This window comes from Mus musculus, chromosome 3 (assembly GCF_000001635.26).
Source record: "Mus musculus strain C57BL/6J chromosome 3, GRCm38.p6 C57BL/6J".
In the NCBI taxonomy this organism is placed as follows: domain Eukaryota; kingdom Metazoa; phylum Chordata; class Mammalia; order Rodentia; family Muridae; genus Mus; species Mus musculus.
The window spans coordinates 27,607,914-27,635,567 of NC_000069.6; the positions used below are offsets into that span (position 1 = coordinate 27,607,914).

The following is a 27,654-nucleotide window of genomic DNA, read 5'->3' on the forward strand; positions in this document are numbered from 1 at the left end:
CGTGGCTTTCTGGCTCCCGAGCCCGACAGAGGAAATTCTACAAACCCAACCGACCAATCTCAGCAGCCCTGATAGGCATGAGTCAGGGTGGAAAACTTGACCTAAGGGGCTGACGCAGAACAGTGGTCAGTGCGGGTCTTTCTTCTTTCTTCTGAACTCACACAGTAAATACTGTATACAAAGAAGCCATGTCAGATGCCAGGTGACACCTCACAGGACGGATTCATGACAAGCAACAAGTCAGCCACCCTGTTCAGACACTCTGAATGAAGGACAATCCCGTATTCATGAAGCTGCCTCATTAAAGTCCAAATCGAACCCATCTGTGGCAACCAATATGTGCTAGACCAGCAAATGCAAAGATGAGCGATGGAAGTCTCTAGAAGCTTTATAACGTAAAAGACAGATTTTACAAAGAGGCTAGGTAAAACATAATAGATACAACCCGTAACACTGACAAACATGCCCCCTCACACAGCACGCCCACTAAGTGTAAATGTGGCTACATGTCAATATGTATATACTTCTGGAGGAGGAGGAGGAGGAGAAGGAGGAGGAGGAGGACGAGGACGAGGATGAGGACGAGGACGAGGAGGAGGAGGAGGAGGAGGAGTTGGGCTTGGCAGTACTTGTCTAACTCCAGAGCAGGTTGGTGGAGGACACAGGCAGGGGCATATTCCTCTTGCTCTCTGCTTTAGTGAGACTCTACCTCAAGAAACAAGGTGGACAGCAGTAAAGGAAGGCAATGCTGGGCTTGGGTGCCATAGAATATGGGCTTCTACATGTGTTCAAAGATGATAATGCCTAAACAAACCAGTCATATTTCTGCAACTGGGATGTAGAAACAATCCAAAACAATTCCTTTTTTGTTTAGACAAACACAAACATATAAAATGATTATGCAAACACCAAATTAAAAAAGACACACAGCAGTTTGTGATTTTGAAGTCTAATTAAATCTAGATGAGAGACTGAAAAATCAACTTAGTCTCTTTTCTTGATACCAAGGAATATCTTTCTCTCAGTTTAACATCTTTTGTGGGAAGGACAGCTTGCTGTAGACAATGGTGACTCAGTTCAATAGATGGTCTGTTTTCCTTGACAGTTTGTAAACTAAAGTGTTTTAAAATCAGTGGCATAGAGGATTTGCTGAAACAATCATATAAAAACCAAACAGGAAAGGCACAAAGGTGTGTCCCATTCCATGGCTGAGGCGCAGACAGCAAAGATATCGGCTCAGAACAAGGAAATGACGGAGACAAAGCTCCTCACCTGAAAACCTAAGACTGAAAGAGCCTTTCTAAAATAGGTTTAGATCAATGAGAAATAATTTAACTCCCTATTTATTAAAAGACACCAAAATGAAATTCACTATTTTTTGAGGTATCAGGTAAACTAAATACTCGTGACAACATTATCTTTAAAAATACATGTGAGCAGGTGACAGAAAGATAGCTCAGGGGAAGTGGCATGGGCTGAGCAGACGGGAAGAGTGGATCTTGGATCCTATAACCCACATAAACACCAGGTGGGCTCCTTCCCCAAGTCCACACACCACACACATACAGACATGAAAAGAATAAAGATACATTTCAAACATAATATACACATATACTAGGTATGAACTACATGTAATTTCTCAGACCATGAGCCTCAAACATGGGTACTTTGTCTTGTATTGTCTTTTGTATTTGAGGGAGGGAGGGAGGAAGGGAGGGAGGGAGGGAGGGAGGGAGGGAGGGAGGGAGAGAGGGAGGGAGGGAGAGAGGGAGGGAGGGAGGGAGAATGAGAGAATGAGAGAGAGAATGTATGTGTATATATGTGGCTACCAAAGGTCTACATCAGGTGTGATTCTTCAGGAGCTGTCCTCATTATCTTTTGAGACAAAGTCTCTCACTGTCCACCAATAGGCTAGAATGGCTGCCTGGCTGCCCAGTGAGCCCCCCCCCCCCCCGAGATCTGCCTCCTCAGCTCTATCTACAACCTACTCACTAGCCACTACACCCATCTTCTTCACTGTGGGTGATCCAACCTCCAGCTAGAATGGATGTAGCCAGCATAAAGCAGCGATATAGTTGGGTGGGGATTTGTCGTAAGAGACTTGTAAATCTATAAGCTAACTAAAAACTAAACAGTGAAGACGAATCCTCAGCTGCTTTATTTTTGTTACTAGTCTGGGTTAAATACATTAATAACATTTCAGAGAAATTCACATATTACTCAAAATAGGAGTCTCAAGCAATAATTGAATACCTCACCTTCAAATAGAAAAACCCATCTGTGCTCTTGAAATTGTGCCCACATTAGGATTTATCCAGACTGTAGAATTCTTGTGAAAATAAAAAATTTTTAAAGTGGGAGTAGAAAAACAAATGGGTGGTAGGCAGATGATGTGAAATCAACTGGCTGCCCCCTGACTGTGTTGTGGGAACTGTCCAGGAGCAGGCTGGACAGGACAGAAGCCAGCCCTGCACGGGAGACCCTACTGCTCTTCTTGGGAAGCTACAGGTTTTGTTGGGTTTTGTTATTTAAAAGGAAAGAGAAAAATAACAACTCAACAAAAACCAATTGATTTTTATTGCACGAGTTCAAATCCAATGAGCTTTGATGTAAATCTGACTTTTAAAAAAAAGCTGGAAGGTCCACACTTAGCAAGATTTGTACCAATGAAGGGAAACAGGCTGGCTGCTTCGCTTTCCGGCTGAACCATTTCCTCTGCCTCCATGATACCATTTCCAGAGTTGCTTTTCAGCGCTCTGGCTCAAATTCTAAAGACTTTCATTTCCCTCAGAGTCTGTCCTCTGGTTAATTACTTGCCTTCTGACTGCTCTGGGGAGTGCCAAGAAGCAGGTAGAATGTACCTGTTGTTCTTGAGTTATGTCTGAGCTGCAGGCTGGCATTTTCTGTGCCTCTGAAGAATGTTAATTGCAGATACCAGCATGGCAGGTACAAGAAGTCGAGAATGATCCATAAACTCAGCTCAGAAAAGAGCTGCTGAACACCCATGCCTCCCACCTCCCCCTACACACACACACACACACACACACACACACACACACACACACACACATACACACACATCCTGCAACCCCCACCCTTCACTTACCTGTCTCTGGGAACACTACCTGGAGGTTTGACTATTGTAGGCATCTGCTCTGGGAATAAACAATTGGAGCCTGAAACAGGTCTTTATAAGTAGGCTCAAAGTTCTGAATTCCTACAATGGCCCTCTGTCTACAGCCTGTGACCCCTGTTACCATGGACCCCCCCCCCCCCCGCCCATCGATGCGACCCTCCCAGGCTTCTCCCCTCTCCTTTAGCCAGTACTCTGGGATGCAGGTCCTGTCTCCTCTGAAATCTGACTCACTTCCTTTCCCCTACTTTTATGTTTGAACCCTTCCTGTTTCTTTAGGTGATTTTCCATGTCAGACCTCCTCCTCCCGAGTGTCCCCTCTGGGGGTTTCCTGCATGTGAGCAGCTGACTATGATACACGCTGGATTCTTACAGCATTCAGAATGGGTTTCACATCTGTATAAGTTTCCTAATGCAGAAATCTCCAAACACTAGGCTTTAAAAATTATCACCAGAATGCCCTTTCTAATCCTATTTATTCTTATTAAGTGGGAACTGAAGCAGAAAAGAAAAGTAAATCCCCAAAGAGTCAACCAAGAACAAACTGAAGACATGGCACCACCGAGCCTTTCCAAACCAGAGTCCTTCTTCAAACCTCAGTCACTACAACTAAATAAGACCACGGAAAAACTCAGACACACAAAAAGAAAACATTGTGTATTTTCTCATTAGCTCTTGACTAATCTTCGTAAGATTTGCTCTTGTTTTTATTTCTCTCTCTCTCTCTCTCTGTGTGTGTGTGTGTGTGTGTGTGTGTGTGAGAGAGAGAGAGAGAGAGAGAGAGAGAGAGAAAGAGAGAGAGAGAACGCCAGCCACATGGGGAGGACTCTCACTGCTGGCACTATAAGCATGTGTATGTGCCAGTAAGCCTGGCTTCTGTATGTCAACCCATACATACATATACATATATATATATATATATATATATATATATATATATATATATAAATGAGTTAAATATTTTATATTTTAAAAAACTTAAGCAAAAACTTAAACACTACAAGCCATGAAGACAAATTGGAGAGACAGCTGGGCAATGTGACCCTGTTTGCTCTTTTGAGTTGCCTGACATGGAGGATCTGTGACATTTAAAGAACTGCAAACAGCAGTTCACAGGTAACATTTTAATCACTGATTAACAAGCATGGAAAGCCAAGGGTTCAGAACGTGTGTTCCTGTTGCATAATGCTTAAGCATATCGTTTTGAAGTGTTGGGACTAAAATGTTAAAACATTTATTAAAACCTCACAGTAATGCAAGTGTGTTTCCGGTGATGAAGATGGGGGTAATATGGAGGGAGGCTTGTCCGACATCTGCCGGTGACCTGGAGTTGATCCTTCCTTATTTCTGTTGGTCTACTGTGACTGGGAAGCTGTTCCTTTCTTTTCTTTTTTCCTTTCTTTTCTTTTCTTTCTCATGTATATGCACATGTGATGTGTGCACAGATGTGTGCCACGCCACTTGAGGAAGTCAGAGGTTGACACTGGCTGTTTCCTCTGTCACTCTTCACCTCAAGTTTTTGAGACAGTGTCTCTCACTGAGCCAGCCCACAAGCTCCAAGGAGCACCTGTCTCCATCACCAAGGTCCTGGGATAACAGGTGTGCAGCAACAGGCCTAGCTTCCCATGGGTGCTGGGAATCTAAACATCAGCATCCTTGTTTGTACAGCAAGCACTACCCACTGAGCCATGCCCCACCCCCAGTTGCTCGGAAACCCTTCGTGCTTTCTATGCAGCATCTCCTTTAGTCACACAGCAGTGCTCAGGACACACAATACCCTAGTTCTAGAGCCTGGAAGCCGAGGGCACAGTGAGCTGATGAACTGTATAGCCTCCAACAGAGACTTCCTGTTAATTTCTCTTTTTCTTCCTAACTACATGCACGTGCATGTGCACACATGCAGGTATATGAGATGAGCATGTCAGATTCCCAGAAGCTGGGGTTATAAATTGTGGACCACCTGACATGGGTCCTGGAAAAGCAGCAAGGTTCCCTTCCCTGCTGAGCCATCTCTCCAGGCCACCATACAAAGGTTTCCTTCGAGAGACTACCTTATGTCTAGCTGGGTGTGGCATCTGCTACTAAGAAGTCTGATGGCCTGTGGCTTAGGCAGGAAATAGCAGGCGAGACATGCGGGAGGAGAAGGACTTCTGGGACAGTGCCAGGCCTGGGAAGATTCACCCAGGAACGTGTGATGAGGCAGAGGCATGGTACCTGAGCACAGGATGCTCTGAAAGCATGTGTGGAGATGCCTGCCCAGGCTCTGTGTGACACTGAACAGCTAGGTCCACAAACACAGCAACACCCAAGGCTTGGACCATGAGGAGACTTACTTTGAATAAAGACAACAGTGAGCTCTTTGTGCTCTGTGCGAGCCTATAGCTGTGCTCCAGAGCCTATAGCTCTGCTCTGTGCCATTCGCATGAAGCTCCAGCTGAATGACTTCAAGTGCCACAGTGATTAGGAAGCCTAGTGTAAAGAAGTGGTGAATTGGAGGCTGGAACTTCAGTTGATTTCCACAGTAGGGCAGCAAGTCACTCCCAACAGTAAATCACACAGCTACTTTAAGAATACAATTAACAGTGTTTGCAAGACTAGATGATGATGCTGATGCTGACGATGATGATATGTCACTAATCGTGACACTGATAATAGCATTTATAAGGAATTCTTTCACAGTCCTATCAGAAAGTTACAATCACTGGCCCCAGGTTAAAACAATACATACTGCCAGGGAGTGGTGGCGTACGCCTTTAATCCCAGCACTCAGGAGGCAGAGGCAGGTGGATTTCTGAGTTCGAGGCCAGCCTGATCTACAGAGTGAATTCCGGGACAGCCCGGACTACAGAGAAACCCTGTCTTGAAAAACCAAAAAAATAAAAAGATAAAACAGTACATACTGGGTATCTGTCCTGGAAGGGGACTGAGCATCTGCTGGGAAAATATCAGGCACTGACAGAACCCAGCCCTGACAGAGCCACTCTGCCCCCATGTGATAAGGCAATGTGCACAACAACCATGCCTCTCCCGTCTCCCAACCTGTACACTGGACTAGACAATCCGTGCCTCAGTGTCTACCGGCCTCGAGGAAAAGACTCTGCTAGTGAATTTTCAGCTGCACGGCAGTAAGCAGCTTGCTCGGCAGGAGAGCTCAATCGGGTTAGCACGTGGGGGACAGGTGGAACACAAACAGCTATGCATCCTTCAGTCCATGGTTGGAGAAAAAGCGTCTCAGGGCCGCGGCATACTTCAACACTTAAGTCCTTCTTCCCTATTTCATGAAGCCATACAAATCTAAGAAGGGAGAAGTTCAAAAGAAACTAGAAAAGCAAACACACATACACAAACAAAATCATTTGGTGGGACGCTACCACGGAAGTCCTGTGAGCTGTGAAGATCCAGCTGAATGGTAGAATATTTACCTAGTTCGCGTGAGGCATGTGTCTTGAGACCCAGCATAGTCCAGATTCTCTAAAAGCTAGGTTCCTTTTGGCTTCGAGTCTCCCTGGTGGAATGAAATTCTCACAACAGCTCTGGGTCATTCAGAAAAATGTCAAGGCATGGGGCTAGCCTGGGCAAAATAACTGCCTGTTTCAATGCTGAGATTTTCAAGCCACAGAATCACTTCAGCTGATTAGAAATATCTTACAAAGGCCCAAAGCAACTTCTTGTATAGAAAAATGAGCCCCCATATCCTAACGCTGGGTAGAAAGAATCATGTTTAACCGATAGTTCCCAAATAATGGAAAACAGTCAAGTAGTCGATTCCATACTCAACACAATGAGATAAGTAAAAACTACAAAGTCAATTCAGACTCCAGTAACTTCACTGTCAAACCACCTGTCTTAGTCAGGGTTTCTCTTCCTGCACAAACATCATGACCAAGAAGCAGTTGGGGAGGAAAGGGTTTATTCAGCTTACACTTCCATACTGCTGTTCATCACCAAGGAAGTCAGGACTAAAACTCAAGCAGGTCAGGAAGCAGGAGCTGATGCAGAAGCCATGGAGGGATGTTCTTTACTGGCTTGCTTCCCCTGGCTTGCTCAGCCTGCTCTCTTACAGAACCAAGACTACCAGCCCAGAGATGGTCCCACCCACAAGGGACCTTTCTCCCTTGATCACTAATTGAGAAAATGCCTTACAGTTGGATCTCATGGAGGCATTTCCTCAAATGAAGCTCCTTTCTCTGTGATAACTCCAGCTGTGTCAAGTTGACACAGAACCAGCCAGTGCACCACCTAATGGTTTTAACCCTGTCCAAATTTGGCTTCACTTGGGCCCAGGCAGAGTTTGCTTCTGAAACACTAAGGGGGAAGAGGGGTCTCTCTGCCAGGTTTTAAGTTTGTCAGAGAACAATTTCTTGTTAATGTCCAGTTTACATTGAGGAAGTTGAAATTATAGTCTCCCTCCCTCAGCCTGTGAACCCCAGTTACGATGCCGTTCACTGCAAGGGGCAATCTTAGTTCCCTGAAACCTGCCATGGAGTTGTTGAAAAGAGATGGCAGCCAGTGCTTCACCTAACAAATACTCTGAAAGGACAAATGCTTTGGAAGAAACAGTAGGTTCTGCAGGCTGAGCCACGGCCTGGGGGAGGGGACAAATGAGGAAATCCAACGTGAATCCTGCTCAATGGTGTCATTCAGAGTCATGGCGCACAGTGTCCGCCAATGACACCATTCCCACACTCTGCTGGAGGAGAATGACAGAGCGAGGGAGGGCTGAGGAAGAAAAAACAAGGGAGAAGGATAGTTGCTCGCTGTAAGGGACTCTGAGCTTCAGTATCTGTGTGGTTCTATGGTCACTTCTGTTTCCCTCCACAGGCTGCTGTCACTTCAAGGTCTTGAGCCACTTAACACAAGTTAGCAAAATAATGTCATTGTGAAAAGAGAATAAAATTGTTCTGGACACAATCATTAGCAGTGGAGCGCCTTTAGACGGTGTGTTTAGTGCAATAGTGCAATAACGATGCTTTCTAGGCAATTCAATCTGGTTTTGCTCAAACTGTCATGATAATCACCTGCCTTTTTTTTCAGGGCTCAAAACATGAAAAATTCATCATGAAATGAGGGTCATTATAACAGTCCTTCAAAATTTAAAGATGCTTCACTGGGAATGTTGGTCAATGGCAGAGTGCTTGTATAAAACACTAGGTTCAAGCCTGAATCCCCCAGTGGTTGGGGAGGGGGAGGGAGAGGGAGGGAGCAGGAGGGAGGAGAATGGATGTGCACAGGAGCAAGTCAGGAAGAGGACGAAGTGACTAAGTGTTTCTCTAGAACAACCAACTGGCTTTGAGTATTAGTGTGATTTAACATTCCGGGGAGTGGAAAGCAGGTTCACACAAGGTAATTACACTCTCACTAAAACAGTCAAATGTAAAGGACTCACACTTGGCATAGCACAAACTAGCCAGGAGTCCACTCAGTAACCATGCTGCCCCGGCTGGGAGCAGGGTGGAGTAGAGCAGTTTCCTGTCTCTGCTGACGTCCTAGTCTAATCTAAGGGCTAGGGAAAGCCTGGCTTCCATTACCAGCCTATGCTGTGCCCCCTCTACCTGCTCCTCGCTAGCCCAGAGCAAAGTCAAGGTGGACGACTGGCAGCGGCCCAGAAGGCTGGCTCTAGGAACAGACAGACCTAAGGCTTTCCAGGAAGTGGAGTGTTTGTTTTGGCAGAAGGCTTCTGCGGAGAGCAGAGAAATGGCCCAGATAAAGAGATGGCATGTGTGGACAGGAAGGAAGGCTACCTGCCAGCGCCTCGGCTCAGCCGGGGACACGAAGAGAACGAGATCCACACTGCCCTGTATTAATTCCTGCCTGGACGCCAAGGCCAGAATTCACACTGATCACTGAGGCCCTTTCCTCTGACAGCTGTTATACAATTTTGTCTGGCCAAAGAAGAAAAACTCTTCGGTTTCTGGTGTAATGGGTACAGTGCGGTCTCCGAGGGACAGAATGCTGTGCCCTTTGGTGGCCCCCTCCAACACTTATGATTCATAGTTCACGGAAAGTATTGAGAAATATTCCATCAGAATTGAATCTGCTTTCACAGCGTGTTGTATGTTTCCTGTGTTTTTCTTCCTTCGTTATCACCAAGGACATTCCCATAAAAACAAAATCTTTTCCCCCCTAAGCAACCATATTCTTCAACATTAATCTGTGCTCGGCTTCCAAGCTGCTGTTTAATGATGTCATACAGAGTTTCTTTTTTCAGTTATGCCATAATGATGCACAGAGGAAGTTATGTGGCAAATCAGCTAAAGTGTAAACAAGAGGCTGACCTCAGGATGATTTCAGAGTTTTCAGAAAGGGCCAGCAAGCAGTTCTAACCTTTTCTCACTAGCAAGCAAGGAGGCGTCTGCTCAGTCCCAGAATCTACATTGAAAACTGAGGCAAGGTAGGACACACATGTAATTCCAGTGCTGGGGGGTGGGGAAAGAGACTGTAGATAGCAGGGCCACTGGAAAGACAGCCTCGCCTAGGCAAGCCCCAGGAAAAGGTGGGGAGACCTGCAGAATGATACCCAAGCTTGTCCCATCGCCTGGGTCTGCACACATGGTCACACACAGCCACAGATATCTACTAGCACCCATGTGAACATGCAAGCACACAAACATACACACACACGTGAAGGGAAACTGTCCCTCTTGGTCCCAGTACTCCACCGCTGTACCCCTCCTTTCCCAATAATGAGAATGAAGTCCTAACTTGTAAGCTAAGTCTAACCATGATGCTGGGCAAAAGGAATTTAAGTTGTAAACCAGTATTTCTGCTTCCCGTTATCTGCTGTCCTGAATCAACAGGTGCAGCACAGTTCCACTAGCAAGCTAAGAGGCCCCAGCTCCTGGATAACTCTTGTAACGTGCGGGACGGAAAACCACACGGCAGTCTTTGCCTCTCTCGGGTCATGAGCTCTCAGGACATGAAGCAATCGTCTTGGGCCTCAGGTTCCTCATGTGTCTGTCACACTCACTAAAGGAGAACAGGCACAATACAGCCCAAGAATGGAATAAACGATACAGCAACAAGAATGAAATCACAATTAATAAAAGGAAGCCACAATACCAGGTGCCAGAAGTCGCACTGGACAGCTGGTCCCCACATCCTATAGGACTGTACTCAACACATGATCAACAGATCACAGTGGCACTCCACTGAAGGCCATTGATTGCATTTTATGCTGGAGGGGCTTGCCTGGGCTCTCCTTAGCTTTGGCCCTGGGGGTAAAGCTTATGGTTCTGCCTGCCAGCAACTTGCCTTCCACATTTCTAGGGTTACCCAGCTGCCCTGCCCTCTCCAAAACCCTAGCACAGCATGTGGTTCCTGGTCCCTGTAACTCTCATGCTGTATGGTGTCATTGCGATTAACTGGGACAAGGACTGCCAAACCCCAAATAAAGATAACTATAGAGTCTTAGACTCCAGAAAAGAACAAAGAATAGGAAGGCTGGGGCGGCCAGAGATACACAGACTTTATCCTTCTGCTTTAGTCAGAGGCAATTTTCTATCACTGGGAGGGTGTCATTTATTGCCAAGAATCATCACAAATAAACACGACGGTCCCTTTGTGAACAAAGCAACACACTTGCAACACTGCTATTGGAGTGCACCAGCTACTGACAAGGACTCGGACGCTTTCAGAAAAGTCAACTCCACGAATATGTAAGCACACATGTGCACAAACACTGCTCAGACACATTTGTACTCAAGACACACAGTCCTCAGACACAAACCGCAAGGATCGAGGCTCATCTAGACAGCAGTCTGCTCTCCGAGATCCCATCTGCTGTTCTCAGTTGTGAGGTGGATGCACACGGTACCTGGGGCTTCATGGGCTCTGGCGGCACCATAGCCAGAGACTCAACCACTTTGTTGTTGTTGGAGATAGAATTTTGCTGTAGCCCAGGCTGGCCTACAATTCTTAATCACTATGTAGCTGGGGATGACCTGAACTGCAGAGCTTCCTGGCTCCACCTCCCTGCAGGGATTCGTAACTGCTTTTCTTTCTGAACTGAAAAGCTCCCTCCGCAAGCCTCTTCATCTCGATCCTCAGTGTCATGTCTAGAAGAGGTTGACTTCAAGGTTTCTAACTAAGACCAGGTCCATTCCCAATGACACTGTGGGCCAGAGACAAGAAGCCATACTCCACACTACTTCCACATGTGTCTCTCCCTCTCTCTCGACCCGGAGTTTCATCCTACTTTTTGTCAATGAAGACTAAGACTATCATACCAAAAATAATTCCAACAGCAATGGCTAGAGAATTATAGTCAGCAAACAAATCATTTATACAAACATTAAATTATTCCAGTCTAACTCCAATTAAAATTCATTAGGCTTAAATCTTTAACATATGCTCATTTTTAAGTTGTAAATATTGTTCCTACAGATCCAAGGAAGTCATGAATGACAGAGCAGTCTGCTGCTTTCTCAACAGTGAAATAGAAACGGCCACTGTTTGTACAAAGCTCATTACAGTAAAGTAGCACGGGCATGCATCTCCTCTCACCTGATATGTATTGGTAAACATGTCCAGGCTTTATTAAGTAAGCCTTCTGATTAGATTCCCATATGCTCAGTAGCTAATACCAACCTCAATCACATTGCCATCTATTCTTTCCCTCACCATCCCAAGCACTACAAGAAGAACTATCAAGAACAGGTGTCATGCTCTACCTTCCAACAGGGCACTGCTTGCAGACCAGGAGCAGGTCTGACACCATCATTCCACACAGATCATCTCTTCAGAGTGACCAACTGGAAGGAGTGCCTCTCCATGCCAGGCAGGAGGCAAGGGATGGCTAAGCCATGGTGCTTTACGAAACCATCCACAGAATCTCACACACACAGAGGCTTGTTTAGGAAAGGACTCCGTAGTCTGTGCACAGTACTAGGGTAAGCCTTTGGAGACCCTGAGAGGAGCATTTTACACGTGGAGAAGGCAAGAAACACCAGGGGCCACAGGGTAAAGAGTGGTTGGCATCTGCCCCCTGATGGTTTCTGCAGTAGGGGGAGGGACACACCTCTGACTCCCTCTCACCCTGAAGCTGGTCACTATAATGAATCCAGCTACTACCTGTGTGTAGGCAGGCCACTTAACAGGGAAGCAAGGGTAACATTCTGCTAGAAGCCACCTGAGTGTGTCTGGGTGTACACCCAACTCTATGAGAGAACTAGGGCAAAGCGGCTTTGACTTGTAGCTTTCTGTGTCTCAGAGCTCAGTACACGGCTAAGCCACTCCCTGGTCCATAGAAAATGAGGTGATGGATATGTTGTCTTAACCCACCCAACAACAGATAACTAGCAGGTATCCAATACATAATGCTACTCAGACTACCAGGTGAAGAGAACCACTATATATATATGTATACACACACACACACACACACACACACACACACACACACACACACATATATATATGAGACCATAGGACAGAAAAATAAAGAGGAGATATCTTTGCTTCTAGAAAATCATATGTAAGCACAGGAAAAAAACTTACTTCCATTACAATAAAGAAGAACCCCTTAAATTAGAAGGTTTGTTTATGAGAAAACATCCTTACCTTGGATGCACTGAAGTGTCCCATCCTCGGCTCTGATGGTAAAGGTCTCACCTGGGTTCACTTGGACAAGAATGACCTGTGACAACAGAGAGGCCAGTTAAATCAGTGCCCCAGCCACTCTGCCTGCTTTCCACTCCCAGGAGGCACATGACACCAAATCTTGTACCAGCACAAAATTTAGGGTACAAGTCTTAACCCCACTCAAAATGTAGGAATATGCTTAGTGTTCCACCCATATTGTTTATATTATATAACTCTAAAACATGACTATACTGGACTTTTCCCTTGGAAAACACAATTTTCTTTTCTCTTTCTTGAGTTTAGACACAAACAAATTAGAAAAACAATACACAAAACCTTTCTATACAGAGGAAAGCCGCATAGCACGTGACCATTTGACCTGCTGCTACTGGAGATATGATGGGTTAAATAACAAGATTATAAAATTTAAAGGGTTGGAAAAGAACATCTGCATGCAAACCTTAAAGTATAATAAATGGCACAAAACAAAGCCCAGCAACATTCCAATGTTTCAGTATAAAACCTAGAATCGGTGTTTTCTTCACACAGACACACATATGTAACACGGAGATAGCTTCCAAAACACAAGATGGGAGGCAGCTGTGCTGCAGCTCACTCCCTTCAACAGCTTCACAGATTTAGTTCTAATCAAAGGATAACCAAAGGGGGGAAAAATCACTGATTTAAAACTCACTGTGTAACTGTGGCTAAGTATCAGTAGGGCCAACTCCAGCTCTCACTGGCACTGTCATCCTGTCTGTGGACACCGAAAAGATGCAGCTGTCCTTCCGTGTTAGCTCTTGCAGGAGGCCTAGGCTACCACACTGAAACGTCAGGCAGACTGTCCCTTCTTCTTTGAGCTCTCCCCCACACAGTCCCCCTTCCATTAACAGCTAGCAGCTACTCTGCTTTCTGCAACTTCAAGCTGCAATGAATTAATTATATTAATATTTGTCTTCGTGGCTGTTTCCTTCTTTAAGTGAGATGGTAATAGGATAATATATGGCTGTTGAAGCCCATGCCTGACAATACTTTTATTGATGGCAGGAAAACCATCTCAGAAGATTCTTTTAGCTCAAGAATTAAAATTTTGTAAGGTTAGAGACTAGAGCGATGGCTCAGTGTTTAAGAGAGCTTACTGTTCTTATGAAGGATCCAAGGTCAGTTTCCAGCACCCACATGGTGGCTCACAACCACCTGCAAACTCCATTCCAGGGGATCGAACACCCTTTTCTTGCCTCTGCAGTCACATGTGACACAATATATTCGTGCAGGATCACACACATAAACATAAATTTAAAAAATTAAAAATGTAGCCGGGCAGTGGTGGCGCACGCCTTTAATCCCAGCACTCGGGAGGCAGAGGCAGGCGGATTTCTGAGTTCGAGGCCAGTATGGTCTACAGAGTGAGTTCCAGGACAGCCAGGGCTATACAGAGAAACCCTGTCTCAATAAATAAATAAATAAATAAATAATAAATAAATAAATAAATAAATAAAGTAAAGGATCCTGCGGGATGCAATTCAAATATCAACTTCTTTATGTGCTTTGCAACACTGTCCAGATTAAAGGCATGTCATTTATAATATAAATCTTTAACTTCCACATATTTTGTTCAAATAGTAATTCACAGCAGGAGATACTGGTGAGGCATGAATTTCTTTTAATTAGGAAATACGTTAACTGGAAAATCCCCAAGATCATTCAGAGGAAAGCAGTCGGAGCCTCCTCATGCCAGATGCTTCATATTGTTTTGAAGGATAAATTATTTCAAGACAATTTGCTTTTCTCCACAGTCACTGTGTTACTAATCTTCCAGACTTCTCCATTCTCTGTCCTCAGCAATGTGACAGTGGTGTGCCATTTTAAGAGCTCACGAGGAAAGCCCTCTAGCCCTCCAGAGTGGTCACAGCTTCTCCATTGCTTTCCCCAGCCAGAGAATTTAGTCATTCCTTTAACATGAAAGCGCTTGAGTCAGCTTTGCTTCTATATAAACATACATCACAGCTCTATTACACTACACCCAGTGAAACAGCACTTCAATAAAGGCAGGAAATGAGCCTCAGGGAGGTGGGACAACAAAATGGAAGTGACAGGAAGGTGGAGGGAGGACTAGTAAGTGGGAAGAGGGACGGGAGGACAGACAAGGAAGGATGTCAAAGCCACATGGAAATCTAGTACTTTCTAAGCTTCCTACTTTTATTTTCGTGTGTGTGTGTGTGTGTGTGTGTGTGTGTGTGTGTGTGTGTGTTTAATTGGAGTTGCCCTACGCAGGGGATGTCTGCCCCAGAAGCATAGCTTGACAAATAAAGCTTCCAGCATCAGGTGTGGGATGTCTCCCCTGGAGTTGTTGGTCAGACCCCCTAGAACAATACAAGCTACTGCCATTGCCCTGGCTTGCCCACCAGAACTTAATGGTAAGAGCCTATTGCTGAAAACACCACACACTTTGGTCCCAGGACAGAGAGAAATCAAGACGGTACTGACTCCAAAGCTTCCTCGCTGCTGGCGAACTTTCATAGTACCACAAGATGCAATCAGCACAAAGCTGCTGGAGAAAGGCCATCCATCACCTGTCTCATTCAGCCATGAACCCTACACGCTACAACAACGACCAGCATGACAAGATGGACAAGCCCGTGGTTGCCATGCTGGTACAGATGTCCCGGGGACAACCAAACTCTTGCTCATTCTGAAGTCCTTTTCCATAATACTGCTGGACCATATTCTTAGGACCACCGTTGACGATTGTGTGGGAGAAGAGAGTAAATGAATTCAGGGTTGTCAAAGACAATCTAGGACAGAGTCCACTGACTTGTTCCCTGCCCCAATTCTACAAGCACGCACTGTAAGCTCCTGCTTAGTGGTTTAATCATAAAGCGCCTGGCTGTGACTCTATCACAGTAGTGCTAGAATTTGTCTACCGACTTAAAAGATAAAAGTATATCCCTTTCTTTTGAAAAAAATGCAATACTTTTATTTTTGATACTTCTATACATGTATACAATGTATACATTTGATCACATTCAGTCCCCCTGTACTGGCTAGTTTTGTGTCAACTTGACACAGCTGGAGTTATCACAGAGAAAGGAGCTTCAGTTGAGGAAATGCCTCCATGAGATGCAATTCTAAGGCATTTTCTCAATTAGTGATCAAGGGGGAAAGGCCCCTTGTGGGTGGGACCATCTCTGGGCTGGTAGTCTTGGTTCTATAAGAAAGCAGGCTGAGCAAGCCAGGTGAGGCAAGCCAGTAAAGAACATCCCTCCATGGCCTCTGCATCAGCTCCTGCTCCCTGACCTGCTTGAGTTCCAGTCCTGACTTCCTTTGGTGATGAACAGCAGCATGGAAGTGTAAGCCGAATAAACCCTTTCCTCCCCAACTTGCTTCTTGGTCATGATGTTTGTGCAGGAATAGAAACCCTGACTAAGACACCCCCCCACTGTCTACTTCATGCCCCCACACACACAGTAATCCACTGAGTCTACTTTATACTGCCCAAACACTCATGGGTGTGGGCCCATCCATACACTGAAGCATGGTCATCCTACCAGAGGTCACACACTTAAAGATGACTGAGTCTCCATGCCCTAGCTGCCACCGGCTATCGCTAGTTCCTCGCCTGGAGGGAGGGCATGGTGAGCCTCTCCTCTTTCTGGGCTGGAATGCTGACTGGCTCATCGTTGTACAGGCACCCACAGCCGCTGTGAGTGCACCGGTGCAGTTGTGTCCTGACCAGAAGACACTGCTTCAGTCCAGTACCCCATGACCTCTGGCTCTTAGAATCCTGCTGCCTCCTCTTCTATGATGGTCCCCAGGTCCTGGGGTAAAGGGAGTGTGACAGATGTGCCACTTATTGAACACTCCACAGAGACTTATTACAGTCTACATCCTGGACAGTTTTGAGTTGGCTAACCGACATCTACTGCACATAAAAACTTCTCTGGTGAGGTCTGAACACTAATCAAGAAAGACAAAAACTTAGAGGACGTTTTGATACTATGTCCACTTTGCAAAATATAGAAATAGATGCTCCCCTGGGACGGCTGTCAGCTGAGCAGTCTTGGTCAGATTTATAGCATCAGGCATGTGTTCCTCCTGTGGAGTAAATCTCACTTCTCTTTGACAACCCCAAGTTCATATACCGCCTCCACACAACCATCAGCAATGGCCTGAAAATACCACTCAGCATTACTATGGAAAGTGCCAGGCAAGAAATAGGATTTCTGAACTGATGTCACACTCTGCCTACCACACTGCTTGAAACAATTTTCTGTAACCATTGACACCAGGACACAATTCAAGGAATGATCTGGAAGCACCCACCTCTTCTGAAGTCTGTTTGTCAAGTCTGTGTGTGTGTAGTCCTCGCCCAAACACCCCTCAGCTTACAGAGTTCAGTGCCTAATCCCTTCTCCCTCCCTTCTTCAGGAAGATGATAGATAAATGGCTTTTAAGCATCTCTTCGGATGTTTAGTTCATGTAATTTTCACTGCTGCTGAGTTGCTATAGCAACCAGATTGTAATCTACCAAGCTACCTTAGAAAGGAGGTAAAGCTCTCGCCTCCTAATAGCAATCTCTCTCCTCACAAGAGCGAAGTCACAGCTGGAACACACTGTATTGAACTGGCCACTGGATATTTTTAGGAGAAGGCATTTGACTTTACTGAGAGAGACTGACCACTGTGCCACTGTCACTGTCAATGACAGAGATAAAAATAAAGCTTTGACACCGCAGCAGCCCAGTGGCCTGTCCTAACCACAGGCGTGAATGAGCCACCGGCACCAGGCCTTGCATCACACAGCCGGGAGAAGCGTGAATCACATCCCCGCAAGGCCAGGAACAGCGAACTTTCTGAGCCATGCATGTCAGTTCTCTTCTGCCTCACCCCGCTCTTCCCATCACTGCCCTCCCCCAGCAAAGCTGCTAAGAGTCCCCTTTAGATGCTAGGCCCACTTAGCAGAATATCGGAGTAAATTTACCCCTGGGAAGCCCTTCAGCCTCATCGTTTTCTGTTCATTCGTTGGCCATTTCCTGCTTTTCGAAGTCAGTATTAAACCAATTCACGCTGCGCTGTCTCTTCTAAAGGGGAAGAGAAGGATCCTAATCACAGATTTTCCTTTCCCAGAGACACTGACACAGAGCCAAGCTGTCAGTCAGAGCAGGAAGCAGGAATGCTTCAAACCTCGGCCTACATGGCCTCATCAGAGCTGCTCCAACTGCAAGGGCCATCGGAGTCAAGAAGTCTGAAATAAGCATGAGGCAGATTAGCAAGGCAATGAATGACAGCAACTCTCCATTCTTGCTAAGTATCAAAGATACAGAAAATAAGACTTAGAATACAACAGAGCAAAAAGCTAAATGCAGCACTCTAGAAATAACTGCTTCACCCAAGGGACAGGCTGGAGGAAGACCCTGCAGCTCTTCCTTCATAACTGTCAATCTAACTGCTTCTTACTCATGAGGAAAGAAACAAGACAGGAGGAAGCTAAGGCTAGGCCTGGAGGCAACTCTGCCCTAAAGGCAAGCTCCTGACATCTGCCTCAAATAAAGACTATCATCAGAAGGAGGCAAACTGCGGTTGAGTTTGGAACAACCAGGTCTCTATAGCAAGCTCCAGGCTGGCTGGGGTTACACTGTAAGATGGTGTCTCAAAAATCAGTTAATAAAGAAAAATAGAAGCATTAAGCCTCAGGATGGTGGTGGCTTAGCTGGTAAGGTTCTTATCTTGTAAGCACAAATACATGAGGAAGAGGCTCAGAACTCGAGTCTATGGAAAACTCTAAGTGTGATGGTGCGTGCTCGAAAGCCCTACTCCAGTGAGACGGAAACAAACCGATTCCTGGTGCCTGCTGGCCAACCAGCCAGATGAGCAGCAGACTTGCCAAATCCCAGGCCAATGAGGGATGTTGTCTCCGGAAAACAAAACAAAACATAATAAAATAAAACAAGAATATAAAAGGGTCAGGGAGAGGCGGACAGTGCATGGGGAATTACATCAAAGTTTTCTCTAACATGCCATGGCCACCGCTGCCATCACCATCACCTGAGTAAAGCCCTGCAGAGAATCAGTCCATTAGAGAAGCCTCTCTGGGAGAGCAGTACTGACTGATCAAAGGTGAAACATTGCCTCTGCAGCTTCCTGGGAGTTCTATTTGGTACCCAGAAGATCAAGAGCCACAGCAGGAGAGGAGAGCCTTTGCCACTTCTGCAGCTTCTCCACTTACCACACTGTGAGGCCCACGTGGCTCTGAGCAGTTACAGGTATAAACACTTCTCCATCTGGCCCACATTTCTCATTACCCAGTGGTTACCTTGGGGGAGATATGATAAAGCCTGAAGACTGCAGAAGGGGTTCCCTGAGAAGAAGGCTTCTGTAGCCTGTCTAGCATTTTCCTTCAATTTCACCTGACTTTTGGGTGGTACTAAGGATCAAACCAAGAGCCTCACATAAGCTAGGCAAGCACACTCCCACTACGCCATACTCCAGCTCCATAAAAGCTCCTAAAAACTAACCCTTGGCTGCATGAAAAGGACAGCAGCTTCTCTCCTGCAACTATTTTAGGATCACACACATGTTCTTGCCTATGTGCGCACACACATAGACACCTGTCTACACACGTACCTGTACATGCATACACACCCATACACACAGAGACCTCCCACAGTTGTACACATACACACCTTCACACACATAACCCCACAGCTGTATACATATCCACATGCCCCCATACCTTTGCACACACACACACACACACATACACACACACACACACACACCAGTACACACACATGTTCCCACACCTGTACACAAACACTCAAACACCTTTACATGCACACAGCTGTACATGCACACAGCTGTATACACACCCACATAATACACACACAGCACACATTTGTCTACTCACACACCAGCCCCTTCAGATTGTCAAATCTAAATCTATCCATACACACCTTCGACATTCTCATCTGTCTGGCACAGAGCACAACAGCCCTCGGGTATAACTGAAATAGACATATTTGTTTTCTGACTCCAATCTCCTTTCTCCAAAAGAGAAGTGATGTTTGCCAACAATCAAAGCTTACCTTCATGGTAAGAATACTCTCCAAGGCTGGAGAGATGGCTCAGTGGTTAAGAGCACTGGCTGCTCTTCCAGAGCTCCTGAGTTCAATTCCCAGCAACCACATGGTGGCTCACAACCATCTGTAATGGGATCTGATGGCCTCTTCTGGCACACAGGTGTACATGAAGATAGAGCACTCGTATACATAAAATAAATCAATTTTTAAAAAATACTAAAACAAAAAAACCAAACAAACAAAAGGTCCCTGGGTTAAGAATCAAGTAGGTAGACCACAAAGATATTACAGGAAAGAAGAAAACACCTGTGATCTTGCCCTGTTCACCTGTCCTCCCTACAGCCAGATTCCAAAGCTTGCAAAAGTGTAAGAGCTAAGAAGCCACAGGTGAGTTCTGCAAACACTGGCTCAGCCGGCTGTACCATCAGCACAGTTGGCAGGACAACACTCCCATTCTGCTTCTCTTTCCAAAGGGTCCCAGATGTTTTAATGCCTGGTTTTCTTGAAAGACCAGAGGTTCACAGTTGGAGCACCCGCTGCTCTTACAGAGAAAAGGTTGGAATTCAGTTCCTAGCACTCATGTTGGGTGGCTCATCTGTAAGTCCAGCTCCAGGGGACCAGATGCATTCTTCTGGCAACCATTGGCCAACACTGGCCATCATGGTATGCACAAACAGTTGCATATCAACATACACACAGGTGTGTGGATGCACACACAAATATAAAATAAAAATGAATCAAACAAAATAAATGATGGAATGTTCTCGAAACAGTCTATTTAACATCTGTAAAGTAAATGTAGTGCACTGAGGGCTACCTTACAACACCTTTCCCCAGGGACTCTAAAAAGTTAACTATTTATCAAACCCATATAGTATTCCAAGCAGGAATTATTAACCAAATTTAATAGACAAGAAAACCAAAACTTAAAGAACACAAAAGAAATTGGTCCAAAGTCACCTGACTACAGAGCGGCTGAGCCAGGCGGGGACCCAGCTTGGGCTGAGCCAGGTGTATGGCTGGCGCTCACTGACACCGCCTCCCTCCACATCTAAGAAGCAAGGACTTCAGCCCTCTACATCTGCACTTCCCACACCTGATGGGCCCTTTTAGATTTTTCTCTTTCTTGGCTTATGCTCTAAAAAACTAGCTTCAAAAGCTCTCAGCAACCAGCCTCGGCCCTTTTCTTCTTGCCAGCTCATAGCAGTCACCATGGACAGTCTCTGGACCGACCACTCCTGTGCAGACACAAAGGAAAAGGTTTATCGGTAAACTAATCTAATTATGAATCTACGGAGAATCACCACACGACTTCTTCAGGTCCAAAGTTAATCATATCTCTAGAAGATCTACTTTCATTCCAGAGTAATTTCATTTCAAACTAGTTAAGTGAGTTTGCTTCCTCGTTTCTTGACATTATAATTTAACCTTTATCATATTATACATACTCAAAAAGAAGACGGAATCCAAACTGCAAATAAGAAAAAGCCATCTCCTAAGCTGAGGATATACCTCACTAAAATGTTTGCTATACACACACAGAGAGACAGAGAGAGAGAGAGAGGGAGAGAGAGAGAGAGAGAGAGAAGAGGACAGGGTGGGGGTGGGGGTGGGAGGGAGAATAGATCTCCTGAAGTTCAATATTCCGACTGAAAATAAAAAATAGCCCTCAGGCCTATCCATGTGCCAACCCTAAGAACAAGCTCCCATGCACATGAGCTTCTTTCCCTGTGGGTGAGGGTCAGGCCAGAGCTGCTTTCTCGGGAGCACTTAAAGGGTGTACATATTGAGTCATTAGCCACTCTCCGCTAACCAACTTAGGCATAACCATGGATCTAAGGATACCAGGATACAGTTAAAAGAGCCAGTCTAAAAGATGGAGGCTTGGTCCCAGGTAGGAGGCCCCACCACGTGGCCCACTTGACCTCCAAAGCCCTTATTTCCTCACTATAGAAAACAGAGACTACTTCCCCACTTCACACAGGAACAGGCCTCGCCTGGTTAGTAGCTATGACTAATACTTCTTACCATGGACAAGTTGGAGTTAAGTGAAGGAGATTAAAGAAAAACAGTTTACCAAATTTGCCATGTTTCACATTATCCCTAAAATCTAAACTTCCACAGGTACTCTCTCTGACTCAGTGTCTGCTCTCTAACTCTGGCTCTCTGGTTGCACCTGCCAAGCATGCGCATTTCAGGCTCCGGTCGGCCTCCCTGGATCCTGGCAAGATGGTGAGCCTGGCATCCACTTGCAAAGGTTCTGAAATCTAAGCGCCTTATGGCTTTGGAACAATTCAACCTGCCTAGAGACACTTCTAACTAAGATTGTCATAATGCGAGCCATCAATAAAGGGTTGCTGACTTGTGAATCCAGGAGAGGGGTCCTATCTGGCTGCTTTGTGTTTCAGTTCTTACTTTCAGATATTTTGTATTAGTATCTTAATTGAGATTAAGCAACATACCATACAGTTTATGCACGTGAAGTATTTTTGGTACACTCACATAGTTGGTACCCATGACGCAAAACATGGTAGGAGATTTCCAACACCCCATCTTCCTCAGTTCCTCCAGCCCTTACATGTACTTCTGGTCGGTCTCACGGTGGATCTTATTATACAAAGACAAAAATACCACAATGCAAAGGAATCCTTTCACTTAGCAATGAGTTGTCCAGGCTGTCCATGTCATCTCATTCATTTCTTTTTCTCTCCTACGTAATATTCCATTTTTAAATATACTACATTTGGCTCATCTTTTCATCAGTTAATTTACATTTGATTTGCTTCTAAAACTCTTGGTTGTTCTGCATAATTGTGCTCTGAATATTCATAGTCCAGTTTCTGTGGGATACTAAAGGCCATTTCTCTTGAATATGTTTGAGATAACATAACGTATAATTAAGGTTTTTGGAAGACTGTACAGCAGAAGCACCTGGCACTGTAGCTGTCCTCTCAAAGCGCACTGAAGATGTCAACTCAGATCCCTCAGGATGCTTCAAGCATTCTTAACTCTTTGATAGGTTACCCACCATACGTGGAAGAAAGACCTAAACAGTTACACATATGGATACCCCAGAGAAAAACGTTTATACAAATGGATACCTAGGATTACAAAGTTTAAGGTTGGGTGTGCTGCCAAGTCTAGCATATGGAAGGTGGAGGCAGGATCAGGAGGTCTAAGCCAGCCTTGGCTACAAAGTGAGTCCAAGGATAGGCTTGGCTACATAAGACCCTGTCTGTGGAAAAACAAAAAACAAAAAACAGAGCTAAAGTGTTGGGGATGAAGATATGCTATAGCAGTAAAAATTCATCCAACAGGTTCAAGCCTGTCACCGTGGAGGTGGGGCTTAGATACAATGCTGTCCAGTTAGTTTTCCTTTTTGTGTTAGAGTGCAGGGGCCCCCTCCCTAAGGAACGGATGGAAGTCCAGACACGGTACACTCCTAGTCTCAGAAGCACAAGGACCTTCTGGCATGCGAAGGCCAACATGCACATCACCAATCCGCCTGATTCCTCCCTCTCTCTGCACTAAGATCAAATTCAGGACAGACACCAGGCTCTGCGGAGTGCAAAGGAAAACTGTGACAAAGATTTTCCAGCCTCCCTGCCCCTCCTCCCCACGAGCCCTCAGTGCACACAAGCACATAGCTGATTCTCTGCACATCTAATTTGGGGCCAGCTGATGTACCATGACATCAGTGCAGCACAGTGAGCCAAGTTTAAACTCCATCTGGGACAAATAATGTCCAGGCCCGCTGGGACTTCTCTTGTTTATATACACTGACTAAAGATGTCTTGGTGGTAAATGAACCAACTCTCCAGACTTATTTCCCAAGGCATCCAGAACAATATTCTGCACCCTGAAGCAACTCCCTGCTTAGAGTTCTTTCCAAGGCTGTGCGTAAGTGATTTTTAACAGAACACATGATTTTGGAACATGTAATTAACATCTTGAGGAGAGTCAAAGTCCAAGCAGCCCTTTCTTGATCTGAAACAAAGAGAATGAGGAACCCGCTAGCGAGTGGGTGTGGTGAGGGTAGGATAGTTCAACCAAACCCCACATGACACTGAATCCTACCTCCGCGGAAGACCTGCGGCCTCCTGAAGACCAGCGAGGAAAGCTTTTAAGGTACAGTGGCGTGGCTGAGAGGTCACGTCCCTTCCTTTTGAAGACCAAAACCCAGTTTGTGTTTTTAGCCTGGCATTACATAGAGGAACCATTACAAATTCAGGAAGAAAAACAAATCACCTAATATTCAAGTCTTTTTTCTTTTCTCTCATTTCTTGGGGGGGTGGGGTGCGGTGGGGTCAGGGGTCAGAAGATGGAGTTTCTCTTGTAGCCCTGGCTGTCCTGGAACTCTGTAGACCAGGCTGGCTTCAAACTCAGACATCTGCCTGCCTCTGCCTCCTGAGTGTTAAGATTAAAGGCATGTGCCACCACCAGAACCCTGGCTAGTTCCAAGTCTTACACAGAGGTCTCCTGAGTCTCCAAACCTGCCTCTACTGTGACTCGCCTCTTAAGTGAAAATGAAGGGTGGGTTTGGAAGGAAAGCAGAGGTGAGAGGCCCCTGCCCACTCACCCACACCCTCAAGGAAGAGTCCCAGTTCGCTGCTCACCAGAACTCTCACAGTGCTGACCTCAAAAGGGAACTGCTGACCATCTCAGGGAAAGAATCATTCCTTGTAAAACTTCTGGGACCCGACAGAGACCTGGGCTGGAATCTGAAAAGCCTTGATTCCCACTTCAATTCCAAAGGAAAAATCAAGCCTCCAGACACTCTCATTGTGGCTTGGATCTCATGTCGCAGAGCCAGTCACTTAGTCACTTGCCAGGTCTTGAAAATAACATAGGGATCCTAACTACAAGAACTAATGAAGGGGTACATGGGGGGAGGGAGGGAAGGAGGGAGGGAGGAGGAGGAGGAGGAGGAGGAGGAGGAGGAGAGAGAGAAAGAGAGAGAGAGAGAGAGAGAGCATGAATATTCTCTTTTGCACATACATACTTGTGAAGACCAGAGTCTGTATTAGGTACCTTCCTCTACTGGCTCTCTTCCTTATTTTCTGAGATATGGTCTCTCCCTGAACTCACAGCTCACCAACGGATCAGCACAGCAAACTAATGGGGTCCTCCGATCCACTTGTCTTCAACTCCCTGACTCCCAAATACTAGAATGTCAGGTGTGACCATGCCTAGCTTTTACAAGGGTAGTGGAGATACAAACTCAGGTTCTCGCTTATGTGACACACCAGGTGCTTTAGCCACTAAGCCCTCTCCCCAAAGCCAAGAGGAACAGTAAACTGTGTAATATATTACCATGCAAAACTCCATCTAACTGCCTACCTGCACAATACAGATAAAAAAGGGCACAAGCCAGGCATATCTTCCTTCTTGGAACTTCCTAGAAGAGGCCCTGGGTGAGATCAAGTCCCAGCCATGTGACTTGCCAGCTGCAAACCCTTAACCTTTCTCCCCTCAAGCTTAGCCTAGAAATATGCAGGCCTTCACCTTACATGCTATGTGACCACTAAATGATGAACTAAGTAAGGGCTTAGCATAGACTCTACCCCAGCAGAAGCCCTCAGCTATGACCGTCCCTTCCCTTGCTTCGGGAGAAGCAAAGAAAGCAAACTTTGAAATAAAATTCACACTTTGCAACAGCTCAAGTCACTGTCTATAAGCATCCACTCAATTAAAAGTTGTTGAGACTAGAATTTTTCCAGTGCCCAGCAAGCTTACAAATCCCACTTGAACTTGAAGGAAACCAAGGGTCTAAGTAAACACATCTGACCTTTATCTTATCTATTGCATTGCTAAAACAAGAGAATATGTTCAAGAGGCAAATTCAGACTTTTATCCTAAGTATCCCTGAGCTACCCCAGAGTAACCAACACAGAACCAGCCACTGTCCCTCTTGCCAGAAGGTCCTCATCCCTGGCATGTTGTCTTCAAGACAAGTTCACTGAGGGGTTGAAGTAGCCTGGGGCAGAAGGACAGTTACTGGGAGGTAGGAGGGTGTGAAACATCCAACCACAGCAACCCACTTCACAAATAGAAGAGAGTCTAAGAAGTAATGCCACAGGGATACCCACTATTGGTAGAAGGTATCCTCTACCATCCAAGTCTATACTCCACTAATACCCCAGGTCCTTAAAAACTGCTACAGCTTATATAAATTTATAAAAATTTAATTGTGGGGGGCTGGAGAGATGGCTCAGCCATTTAAGAGCACTGACTACTCTTCCAGAGGTCCTAGTTCAATTCCCAGCAACCACATGGTGGCTCATAACCATCTCTAATGAGATCTGATGCCCTGTCCTGGTGTGTCTGAAGACAGCTACAGTGTATATAATAAATAAATAAATAAATAAATAAATAAATATTTAAATTTTTTTAATTATGTCTACCTCATAGATACAATTTGCAGACAGGATCTAGGAAAATCCACAGTCTGATTCCTTTCCCTCTAGCAGAGAGGAAGCTAAGGCTACAACTGGGTAGTAAGGAAGAGACAGACAAAACAAGAGATAACTGTATCTAGTTTTAGATTAGACGTTGACCTGAATCTATGTCACATGCTGTCGTGACAGCCCCATGCCTGACATCTTCAATCAATCGATCATCAATCAATCAATCAATGGGAATCAATGTTGTGTGACACACATCAGACTTGTAGTGAGATTAGCTATTACACAATTAGGCTGTGTGACACCTAACTCTTGGGGGAGCTGCTTTCTGAGTGTGTACTCTTCAGTAAGCTAACCCCAAACTCTGACCACACATGCTTCGGGTTCTTTGTTGTCTGAGTTTGCCCAATTACTTGCAAAGAAGATGACCTGCTAAGGTCTGTCCATTGTCTCCAAAGGCCTCTCTAATCCTACCAGGAGCAGGGATAGGGGGACAGGAAACTAACTGCTCAGGTGAGGTGTTCCTTCTTTCAGACAATCTGATCTGATGATGGTGATCTCTGAAGAAGAAGAAACTACAGCTTGAGCCTGAGAAGCCATTGCCAGTATAAACAAGAGACCGAAGCAGCAGGGAATTCTGATGCTTCAAGGGCGCTTCTAGTTCTAACATTAGGGCTAAGCGAGAACTGACTGCGTGGCCAATGGTAGTTAGTGTAAGCAGGGGAAGGGAACTGAACCCAGGTCACCTAGATAGGAGGTGGCACATTAGTTGCAACCCCGTTAGAAAGGTATATTTTACATATGGAAAGGCAAAGAGAGGGGGAAAATGATGAATATCTCCGTTAGGAATTTGGAGATTCATGCTGCTAACTGCACGTGTCTTGCTTGCTATGGCCATGTTTGGAGTATAGCATCCATTTACTTAGTCAAGATTTTACATCTATCATTTGAGCATAAAATGCCTACCAGAAACAATTATGTACTAACATATGTCTTAGAAAAGTCTGGATATAGAAAAATCTCATCTTCCAACACATGTAAATTATTCTTACTGTATGATGAAACATCCAACATGACAAAGAGATTTTTCAAACCAAAACATTAGAGGTCAGAAATGTGACAGCTGCTTCTTGCCCCTGCATTCTGGACGGCCCTGCCGTGAAGGACAACCCCTGTACTGTGAGCTAAGACAAAGACAGCCTTCCTCCCCTAACTTGTTTCTGTAAGAGTATTTCACCTCTGCACCAGGAAAACTAAGGTGTATGTTTTACAAAACAAAAAGACAAACAAGCAAACAAACAAACGCTTCATCTAGGCAGTAACAGAAGGTGTACTTTTAAAAAAAAATCTCAATAAAGACTTTGTGTAAAGAATCCACATCTTTACCTATGTAACAGTTGAATCTTCAAACTGTTGGCTGTCCCCCGACTGGGGACTGTAACTGAAGAACCACAACAGTA

General features: G+C 45.3%; 1 protein-coding gene across 9 annotated transcripts in view; it reads right to left on the reverse strand.

Moving 5' to 3' along the window:
- The window catches only part of Fndc3b (fibronectin type III domain containing 3B), a 295,173-nt gene that overhangs the window by 191,779 nt on the left and 75,740 nt on the right, over positions 1-27,654 (reverse strand). For all 9 annotated transcript variants that reach the window (NM_001356953.1, NM_173182.3, XM_006535547.4 and 6 more), the window contains one exon: positions 12,692-12,767. In NM_001356953.1, the coding sequence (NP_001343882.1) occupies positions 12,692-12,767 (76 nt within the window). The remainder of the gene's footprint in view (positions 1-12,691; positions 12,768-27,654) is intronic.